Source organism: Hypanus sabinus, chromosome 19 (genome assembly GCF_030144855.1).
Source record: "Hypanus sabinus isolate sHypSab1 chromosome 19, sHypSab1.hap1, whole genome shotgun sequence".
Classification (NCBI taxonomy): Eukaryota; Metazoa; Chordata; class Chondrichthyes; order Myliobatiformes; family Dasyatidae; genus Hypanus; species Hypanus sabinus.
The window spans coordinates 70,208,447-70,219,763 of record NC_082724.1 but is presented as its reverse complement, the minus strand read 5'-3'; the positions used below and the strand labels follow the sequence as shown (position 1 = coordinate 70,219,763).

The 11,317-nt window shown below is 41.3% G+C and overlaps 1 protein-coding gene across 4 annotated transcripts in view; it reads right to left on the bottom strand.

Moving 5' to 3' along the window:
- Window positions 1-229: 229 nt before the first annotated feature.
- Window positions 230-11,317, bottom strand: part of atrip (ATR interacting protein) — a 64,748-nt gene continuing 53,660 nt past the window's right edge. For 2 of the 4 annotated variants that reach the window (XM_059944637.1, XM_059944636.1), the window contains exons 12-15: window positions 10,191-10,282; window positions 9,952-10,038; window positions 2,389-2,641; window positions 230-1,263 (exon numbers count right to left, since the gene is read on the bottom strand). In XM_059944637.1, coding sequence (XP_059800620.1) covers window positions 1,190-1,263; window positions 2,389-2,641; window positions 9,952-10,038; window positions 10,191-10,282 — 506 coding nt within the window. In that variant the 3' untranslated portion in view covers window positions 230-1,189. Of the gene's footprint in view, window positions 1,264-2,388; window positions 2,642-9,951; window positions 10,039-10,190; window positions 10,283-11,317 lie in introns of those variants that run through there. The other 2 variants (XM_059944639.1, XM_059944638.1) reach the window with 2 other exon arrangements.

The following is an 11,317-nucleotide window of genomic DNA, read 5'->3' as shown; positions in this document are numbered from 1 at the left end:
AAGGTTTAAAATCAAAAGGGGATAGACAATCAAAACCAGCCTGAAGATGTAAGATGTGACAATGTAATTATTAATGTTCCTGCAAATTGACATTCGAAGATAATTGCAAAAAACACTACAAATTTTCTATCATAAAATTTTGCTTTTACTCATTTTCACCCAATTTTTAAAAGCTACTTTTCCATGAGTAAAAAGCTTAGAAAACATGATTAATCTTGAAACAGAATGAAAATAAAACAAAATGTTTATAATTTTTATATTTATTGTAAACAAAGTTGTATAGGTAATCTGGAAAATACTTTACATATCTGAAGATGCAGTAATTGCCCACATCTGACCAGCACAGGACACATTAATTCAGCTATCAACATGAGTACTCTCTTTTGCAAAATAAGCATTCTTATTTCTCAAGTATGAATCAATCAATGGAAATCCTACTTGAATCATGTTCTGGACCCATGACTCGAGGCATTAGTTGTTGAAATTATCACAAATCAAACAAAGAATGCAAGAAATTTGAAACAAAATTGGAAAATGCTAGAAGCACTCAAGTCAGCTTGCATCTGCTTTGCAAACAAATTGGTCATTTAATTCTGAAACAATTTTTTTCCCTTTCCTTTTAGATGTTTCCAAACCTTCTAGGTGATCTCAACATTTTCCATTTTTGTTATATTGTACCTGTAAATATTCTGAACTGCCAGAGCATTATCATGGAATCAAAAATATACCATTTTGACACCTCAGTTTCCTTAATTAATCATTCAAGAACCAAAGAATAACTTCGCACATTTTCAACACATTATAAAAATGCATATCAAACACTTGGAGCTGAGGTTCAGTAGTTTCCTAGAGAAAACACAAACCACTTGACAGTTAAAGCATTGCAAGTTAATTTTCCTGATGCGTGTTAATAAACAACCAAACTTTTATTGCATGGTCAGAAAATAAAAATTGTATAGCTGCATTTTAGAAAACTAAAAGATATTTACCAGCATTTTGATAGTGATAGTCGGATGCATGTTATTAGCCAGCAGGGTTAATCAATGAAAAAGAAAAATAGCTCCACCTATTTCATCTGCAAAACCTACTATCACGATTTTGGTGATATGCTGTGAAATTTACTTAAGAAAGATAACCTCAGTTATATTAGACTATAGAAGGTTTATTTTCCATTTTTGTACATGGCGCTCTAAGGTCCTTCGGTTTCCAATCCTTGATACTCAGCTTCAGGCTCAGGAGAACAAAGCTCTTCCAATGCAATTTCTGAAATAAAATTGCATATAAATGACTCAAGTTATTTAAAAGCAAAGGAGTGTCTAATAACATGTTTTAAAATAGCATATGAACTATTTCAAATAAAATAAAAAATCTCTTAACTATGCTAGTTATGCAAGAAATTACTTTTATTGATTCCAAGAAAGTTATTAAAACAAAGCTTATGAGCAGTTAAATAACAATAAATCCTAACTTCTCCCACTTCAACAAAGGCCCAGAGTTCTCTAATAATTTGCAGTTATAAACTGCTGTGTCCTTGGTACACCATGGTACCCTACTGGTTGACAGAGTGAATAGGTGACAATCTTAAAATATAATTTAGGAAACAAAGTACATATTCCATGGAATTCAGTTTATAAAATGGAATCATGCATTGTCAAATATGACAATGAAACTGATGGGATGGTTGTACCATCAAGATGCAATGCAAGATCTCTTCAAGGCTTCTCTGATAGCATCTCCCATTCAAACACACTTTACAATGTCATCTGAGAATGCCATCACTTACAAATCTGTTATATAACATTCCTTCCTGGAAATATACTGAAGTTCCTTCATTGACATACATTATTCCAGAATTTTGACCCAATCTAATAATACCTTGAAAGCCCCCGACCATACAAGACCATAAGATATAGGAGCAGAAGTAGGCCATTCGGCTCATCAAGTCTGCTCTGCCATTCAATCACAGGCTGATCCGATTCTTCTAGTCATCCCCACTCACCTGCCTTCTCCCCATACCCTTTGAGCCCTGGTTAATCAAGAACCTAACTATCTCTGCCTTAAATGCACCCAATTACTTGGCCTCCACAGCCAAGTAATTTCTCCGCATTTCTGTTCTAAATGGACGTCCTTCAATCCTGAAGTCTTGCCCTCTTGTCATAGACTCCCCTACCATGAGAAATAACTTTGCTATATCTAATCTATGAACTGCAGCAATTCAAGGAGGCAGTTCAACAACACCCACTCATGTGCAGTTGGGAAAAAATGTTAACACACTCGATAATTGTGCCCAAATCCTATGAAAGAGTTTAAAAAATTACTAACTGTGCCCCATGATACTTCGCATTAAAAAATGTTATATTAAAAAGAATTAAGAAAAATATCTCTCACCTTCATTTTCTTCCAGATCCGGTAGTTGTTTAAAAATAGCTTTAATCCCATGCATAACTTGATCATATAAGTGCAATACAACAAAACAATGGTCTGTAAAGTTTTTGTCCCTCTGTGATAGGGAGTGCAGCAGCATTACCGTTTCTCTCAGGAACTGCACTACAGCTTGATTACCCAGTGAATGCAGATCCTGTGTGGATAGTCGAATGGTAAGCCACTGTCGGTGTAACATAATTATTAAAGTCTTCAATATCTGTAAAATAAGAAAATTCACACATATACTTGCTAGAGTTTAAAAGAATGAGGGGAAAAACTTATTGAAATCTATCAAATATTGAAAGGCCTAAATAGAGTGGATGGTAGAGAGGATATTTCCTATAGTGTCAGGGTTTAGGATGAGAGGGCACAGCCTCAGAATAGAGGGATGTCCATTTAGAACAGAAATGAGGAGGAATTTCTGTTGACAGAGGATTGTGAATCTGTGCAATTTACTGCCATACAGCCAAGTCATGGAGAATATTTAAAAACAGACGTTCATAGGTTCTTGATTAGTCGGGGCATCAAAGGTTACGGGGAGAAGGCAAGGAAATGGGGTTGAGAGGAATAACAAAAAAGACATGACGCAATGGTGGAGCACACTCAATGGGTCCTGTCTTATGTAACTACTACTTAGCCATGTAAAGTTCTTACTTATTTACAATGAATGCTATATCATATGCAAACAACCAATATCACAGAGCATTCCAACATGATTTTAGCATTTCAAATTTTAGATTTCTCAAGTATGAAGGAAGAATGTTGAGTGTCATGAATCTTTTATAACTATCAACATATCTATCTGTGACAACTCAATGAATGGAACAAGTAAAATATGCATTGCAGAAGCAAAGAGGTTTATATGTTTCAAGCTCTGAAAATGATGCTATAAATGATTCACTGGAAATCAAATAACTGACTATAAGAAAAAAAGGCACTTAAAAATTGTGTGAATGGTAGAATTAAAAATCTTACAAGCAGAAAAGGTAAAGTCACCAGTAGTGTCGTGCTCATATTAGAGAACATTTTGAGATTGCAGGTGTGACATCAAGTATAGTATTCTTTTCTTTACATTGTTATGGAGGTACCACAGCTCTGAGGGGCCGAAGGAGCAGGAGCAGCCCCCTCCTTCCGGAGAATCGCAAGATCGCTATTAATTCGGGTCTCGGAAGTGAGAGACAATGCAACAGTTCTGGCCATTGTTCTTAGAGGCACCTGTGTGTCCCTACTACGTGACAGCTACCATGGACATGGATACCCTCGGGCAATGTGGGGGTGGAGATTGCATCCCCCTACTTTGATGGACATATACAACTCTGCAAGTAAAGATAAAAGCGGACTGCAGGAGGCAGTACCCTAGTGATGCACCAGAAGAACTCGCTCGCTCAACGCTCCCGTGAGAGCTGGAAGCCACTCAACGCCACGTGCGCTCCTAACTCCTTTGCCTGGGGAGCGAGTGGCTGATAATACCGAGAAGGACTTTGAACTAACAACGGGGAACCCAACGCTCCCCTGATTTTTAACGGAGTGGCTTCATAAAGACCCGGGCAAGTTTTCTTTTCGTTTTCACCGATCCCTCTAAAACACGTGAAACCCAACGATTCCTCGAAAGGCTAAAGTCTGCAGACTTCTGAATGACTTTTTATATTTCCAATGGACAAAAATATTATCCCCTAGACAACAGCCGAGATTACTTCTTAATGATGATTATGACTATACCTGCGCTTTAGATTGAGTATTGGTGATGTGCATTATCTGAATGTTTGCATTAACCTTACTTTTGTGCCCCTTTATAAATAAAAATGTTTGAAAATAGTGACATCAGACTTCAACGGACCTCTCTATCTTTGCTGGTAAGTTCTCCAGTTACGGGATACGTAACAACAGTGGGTTTCTTGTCTCGGGATTTGACACCAAATTGGGAGGCCAGTGAATTGGGCTTGCAAATCCAAAACTTGAATCTGGTTACGCGGGTAACCAGACGGGAAACCAGCAAAGATGGACGTGGGTGAATTTATGCAAAACCCGACGGTGGGGGCACTAGAGGCGGTCACCAATCAGACTTGTTAAATTTAGCGAAGGGGTTGAACCTCGCAGAAGTGAGGTCGTCCATGAAAAAGCGGGAGGTACGAAGAGCCATAACTCAGTATTACGTTGGGAAGAATGTGTTTGAAGCTGAGGTATTGGGAGATATCCCTGAAGAGGTACCATCAAGTGGGACGGTTCAGTTAGAGGTGGAGAAATTAAGGTTGGAAAGTGAAATTAAGTTAAAAGAGCTGGAAGCAGTGGAGAGAGAGAAAGAAAGGCAAAGACAGCATGAAATTCACCTAAAGAAGCTAGAACAGGGGTGGGCAAACTTTTTGACTTGTGGGCCACAAAGGGTTCTAAAATTTGACAGGGAGCAGATGGATGGAGTGTTTTGGTAATACACCTCATAAGAGAAAATAAAATATCATGGGATATGTAGAAAACATGTGCTTTAATTTCAATTGAAAATGAACAAATGCATTACAACAAAATATCTGTCTTTGAAGTCCCATGGTATTTAGCTATTTATTGAAATGACTTTTAAAACACTGAAAACTAAATGAATAAAATACAGCTTTTTTTTTAATAGTAACAGTTATTATTTTAAAGCACTGAAAATTCTGTTATCCTTCAAGATATTATCATCATCACTCTCCTCCTGCCTGTCTTTATTTCAAAAACGGTAGGAGATGCAGGTCTACTTGTCCTGCTCCTTCTTATTCAATTGTCCCCTGTGCCAAAACTCAACAACGACCAGCACAAAGACAGAACAGTGACAGCGCGCCAGTATGTGGAACGTGTTATTTGATCTGGAGCGCATTTTTTATTTTGAGAACGTACGTGCACCTGCGCACTACTCATGTCCATTACTTAACAGAAATGACATGGAACATGTAAGGCTCGTTGAAAAAAATATTTTCAAATGCATTTTTTACATAACACAACGAAGAAACTTATTTTTAATTTCAGTAGGAACAGTGTTGTTGGTCTCCCTTTTTAGCCAGCGCATCAAAGTCTGGATTTTGTTTTGTTGTGGCGATTCTCAGGATGGATCTGAGGTGTTGGTCAGTTAACTTGGATCTGTGGCTGGCTTTGTTGATGTTCATGACGCTGAACGCCTGTTTACACAAATAGGTCGAGACGAACAAAGAGTAAAGTGCAAATGTGGAGTAATACGCTACACCTCAACAAAGGTCAATGTGTAGCGGTGTGCTACATGCAGCGCTAAAATTACGACACGGAGTCGGTAACTGCAGTCGAAGAAAAAAAACTTTATTCGAAATCCCCAGCCTCACTTTTAAGCCTCCCTCAACCTGCCCCCCGTGGCGCAGAGGCTCCAAAGCTCTGTGCTCGCAAATCTCCGCAGGCTATCTCCCTTAGCCGGAACGCTGGCTAATTGTGAGCCGGTTCGGATGTGCCAGGAAATGGGTCGCCATAAATGTATATAGAGTGCGTCATCTATTGGAAAAACGCCAGAATTGCGGGGAAAAAACATTAACAAGGTTTATTAATATAATTTCATCAAGTTCTGCGGGCCGGATTAAAAAGCTTAACGGGCCGCATATGGCCCCCGGGCCGTAGTTTGCCCATGCCTGAGCTAGAAGCAGAAGAGAAAGAGAAACAGAGGCAACATGACAGGGAAATTGAGATGAGGAACGAGCGAAGAGATCAAGGGTTAGACCAAGCGGAGGTTTAATGTTAGTAGGGAGTTGAGATTGGTGCCCCCGTTCGAGAAGACAGATGTCGATAGTTATTTCTTGCTTTTTGAAAAGGTGGCAGTAAATCAGAAGTGGCCAAAAGAGCAGTGGGTGGCGTTGTTACAAAGTGTGTTAAAGGGGAAGGCCCAATGAGCATATGCGGCGTTGTCCCTGGAGGAGGGAGGAGCGGAGAATTATGATGAGGTAAAGAAGGGCATTCTCCGAACTTACGAATTGGTACCTGAGGCCTATAGACAAAAGTTTAGAAATTTAAGGAAAGGGTGGAATCAAACGTATACCAAGCTAGCCCATGAAAAGGGGGTGCTCTTGGACCGTTGGTGCACCGCGGAAAGGGTGGACGAGGATTATGGGCGTCTCAGGGAGTTATTTTTGATTGAGGAATTTAAAAGTTGTGTTCCGGAGGAGATCCAGATGTATTTGAATGAGAAGCCGGATAAGTCCATTTCAGAATTTGCCAGGTTTGCGGACGAATATGTCCTAACCCACAAGACAAAGACTTCCTCGAATAAAGGTTCCCAGAGAGACCGTGGGAACGATCGAGAAAGTCCGACGAGTGAGGCAGAGGTCCCACCGGGAGCTAGCAGTAAGGTTGAGGGGGGAAAGGCAAGACAGCCAGAGGGTTCCAGGTTTGACCTGTTTTAATTGTGGAAAGGAGGGGCACATTGCATCTCGATGCTTTGTTCCGAGAAAGGAGATAGGAAGAGGGAAAGCTGCAGTCCCTATCGGGTGTGCCGTGATAATCAGCAAATCGACCAGGGAGCCGAGGGTAGACAGAGTACGAGAAGGCTCTGGGAGTTGTCCGTCACACGGAACTGTGTCTGTGACGGAGGGAGACACACCAGTTCCCGTACGAAGCTGGAGGGATACGGGCGCTGAACTATCCCTGGTTAGCCGAAAGGTACTAGAATTTGGTTGGGAAACGGGCATGGTAAAGGTGGAAGGAATAAATAAAAGGATAGAAATGGTGCCCTTATATAAGGTCATTCTGGATTGTGAGCTGGTGTATGGATCAGTTGAAATAGGGGTGCCCTCAGAATTCCCGAGAGCTGACGTGGACATCCTGCTGGGGAACGACTTAGCAGGGGGTAAGGTTTAGTCAGCAATGCTGCCGACCTGCTGACCGGCGAGTGTGGTGGCCCCACCCCAGCGCCCAAGGACCATCTCGCTGGCGCGGTCACTCGCAGCATGTCGAGAGAGACAGCTGTGAACGAGAGCAGTTTAAATCTGGCCAGTTTTGATTTGGCCGAGACGTCTTTGCTGACCCTGTGCCACGAGGGTTTACAGGGTGGTAAGACGAAGAGTAGTAAAGTGAAAGGGCGTAAGGGAAAGGAGACAGATCTGCCCTTAGCAAAGAGAAAGGTCCTAAAGGTAGGAAATAAAGATGAGAAACAGATAAAGCTGTTAAAAGGTCCAGAGTTGGACATGGATGATCTGTCTGGTTTGGCAGAATTGTTTGAAGAACTTGAGAGTTCTAAAGGTGTTCCCGATAATGAGAGGAGGGCAGTCCTAGATGGAAAGGATACCCTTGCCTTGAAGGAGTCTGCTGAAAAGGCCGCGGAGGTTGTTTCAGCTCGCAGGGTTGCGCCTTCCCTGGGTGGGAGCTGCCCAGAGAGTAACTGGGAGGATCGGGGGAAGTTAGAATTTGAAAAAGGTACAGCTGTTGAAAGCCTGGAAGAGGCCAATGTCCCGTTTGAGTGTGTCCGAGATGGGGATGCACGAGGTGCTGAACCTGGTAATGGAGCTCAGAAGAAGTCTGAGGGATCTGATTCAGTGGAACGGGGCAGCCGTCCTTGTGGGTCAGATAGACTTGGTTCAGTGGGAAAAGGGTTAACCTTGGTTACCGGGGGAAGTGTGAGTTCCCCGGTGTTTGTACTCGAAGGTGGGTTCAAAGTTAACGCCGAATTTAAGAAAGGGGGGGTGAGGATTGTTAGTGAAGGAAACGGAAAGTCTGTAGTTTCCAAATCGAAGGAAGAAATCTTAAACCTGGCAGATCGCTCACAGAGTGAGCCGGGGGATAGCGGGGCCCCCCACTCTATTGTTATGCCAGGATGGGATGTGAAAAGGCTGCCTTCGACATGCTACTTGAGCGAAGAGTTCGAATCAAACACCAATAGCCTGAAGGGGACTGATAAAAGGGCCAGCCACCTGGGTAAAATCGAAGAATTGGGTGGAAAGGGTCTAAGTTTGGGGCATGGTGTTGCAAAAATAACCCCGATGAACGAGGCTGGCAGGAATTCACCACGAAAAATTACAAGTTCCCCACGGGGGGGCTCGCCGCAAAAGAGGTGACGGTTAATGGAGATGCCATTGTTAAACAGTCAAGCAGGTTGAACGGGTTTGCGCCAAAGCCTGTGAATAATAAAGACAGCCCCTTTTGGAGACCTGCCGATTACATAAAACGACTGAAATGATCAGTGTTCGCATAAACTTTTGTAAATGCACCTAAGCTAAGGTCACACCTCCTTAGTTTTGTTGTGAAAAATAATAATAATAATAATAATAATAATAAAAAATAGATGATTATTGAATTGAAGTCTGATGCTACAAGACTTTAGTACGGTATGCGATTTTAAGATATTAAAGAAAGGGGCACTGTAATCGTCAACTATTTAGATACTGACTTGAATGTATAACGGTAGTATTCTGTGAAGAGAAAAAGCTTGGGTATTGTGTTAGATTTAAGACACTGTAAAACTCCGTTTTTTAGAGGGGTGGTGTTATGGAGGTACCACAGCTCTGAGGGGCCGAAGGAGCGGGAGCAGCCCCCTCCTTCCGGAGAATCGCAAGATCGCTATTAATTCGGGTCTCGGAAATGAGAGACAATGCAACAGTTCTGGCCATTGTTCTCAGAGGCACCTGTGTGTCCCTACTACGTGACAGCTACCATGGACATGGACACCCTCGGGCAATGTGGGGGTGAAGATTGCATCCCCCTACTTTGATGGACATATACAACTCTGCAAGTAAAGATAAAAGCGGACTGCAGGAGGCAGTACCCTAGCGATGCACCAGAAGAACTCGCTCGCTCAACGCTCCCGTGAGAGCTGGAAGCCACTCAACGCCACGTGTGCTCCTAACTCCTTTGCCTGGGGAGCGAGTGGCTGATAATACCGAGAAGGACTTTGAACTAACAACGGGGAACCCAACGCTCCCCTGATTTTTAACGGAGTGGCTTCATAAAGACCCGGGCAAGTTTTCTTTTCGTTTTCACCGATCCCTCTAAAACACGTGAAACCCAACGATTCCTCGAAAGGCTAAAGTCTGCAGACTTCTGAATGACTTTTTATATTTCCAATGGACAAAAATATTATCCCCTAGACAACAGCCGAGATTACTTCTTAATGATGATTATGACTATACCCGCGCTTTAGATTGAGTATTGGTGATGTGCATTATCTGAATGTTTGCATTAACCTTACTTTTGTGCCCCTTTATAAATAAAAACGTTTGAAAATAGTGACATCAGACTTCAACGAACCTCTCTATCTTTGCTGGTAAGTTCTCCAGTTACGGGATACGTAACAACATCGTTATCAGTCATAATCAAATCATGTCCTACATCCAGAGTCAGGACTGGATTGCTTGGCCTTTGAAATTTTACTTCAAAAATTTAAGTTCTGTTGCTTCTTCATTCTGATGCTAAATATGTACTGCATCCTAAATTATTAGTAAATATTATCATTAGTTTTTAAATTTGTGAACAACTCCTAAATCTGTTCAAGTTAAAACCAAAATGACAGACGTTGAGTAAAGAATTAACAATATTTTTTGTATTGGTTACCTCAGTATTGCATGGACAGTCTAGTTCTACCAACACAGCACTGGCACCAGAATGAGATAAACCAAATTTGGTGATGAATCGAACAATCTATTGAAATGGAGAAATTTGAGAATTTTTTAATATCTGAGTAAAAAAAAATAAAATTGCCCTAAATACCAAGTAGGACATTTTTAAAAATTATCAACTTCTTAAAACAGTATTAATTTTACAACAGAAGGAAATGCAGATTTGGAACTGACCTCTTGTTCAAGCTGGAGCCAAAGTCCATCTGAAGCAGAGTTGTCAGGTCTGGAGGAAGCATATATGTATAGGTTAAGAAACAGGCACGCTGCTGCAAAGAACAAAAAGTAATCTATTAATAGGGATATATAACTATATAAATCAATTTGATGCATTACTGCTGGATCAGAAACAATAACAGAAATGTTGGAAATACTCAGCTGCTAAGATAGGACGATAATAAAAAAGAAAAACAGTGGTTTGTTTCAATAAGTCACCAGCACAACTAAATAAATCCCAATGGCACAATTGATAATGACAATAGCAACTGTGCGTTTTGCTCTGCTTACAAAATTGTGTCTATTAGATTTCAGTTGCAGAGTATAACAGGGCTCTTAAACAACACACACAAAATGCTGGAGGAACTCACCAGGTCAGGAATTATCTATGGAAATGAATGAGCAGTCAATGTTTTGGGCCCAGACTCTTTTTCAGGACTGGAAAGGAGGCAGGAAGACACCAGAATACAGAGGTGGGGGAGGGGAAGTAGGACAAGCCAGAAGGTGATAGATGGAGTCAAGAGAGTGGGAAAGGTAAAGGACTGGAGAAGAAGGAATCTGATCGGAGAGGACAGTGGAACATGAGCGAAAGGGGCACAGGGGGAGGTGATAGGCAGGTGAGGAGAAGAGGTAAGAGGTCAGAGTGGGGAATAGAAAAAGAGGGAAGGGGAAGGGAAAAAAAGAAAAAAATACTGGAAGGAGAAATGAATGATCATGTCATCAGGTTGTTAAAAAAATTATCATCAGTCCTGTTGAAGGGTCTCAGACCAATACATTGACTGTTCATTCATTTCCATGGAGCTGCCTGACCTGTTGAGTTCTTCCAACATTTTGTGTGTGTTGCTCTGGATTCCAACATCTACTGAATCACTTGTGCTGACAATTGACAGCTGTTAAAATATAGTATATTGAGGCCTAGCAATCAGGAAAAAGTTTCAGGTATACAAGACATACAGGAAATTCTGCAAATGTTGGAAATACAGAGTTAAGATGTTTGAGGAACTCAACAGGTTACGCAGCATCTATGGAAGGGAAGAAAGAATCACCATTTTTGGCTGAAACTTTTTATAAGGACTTCTTCAGGCATA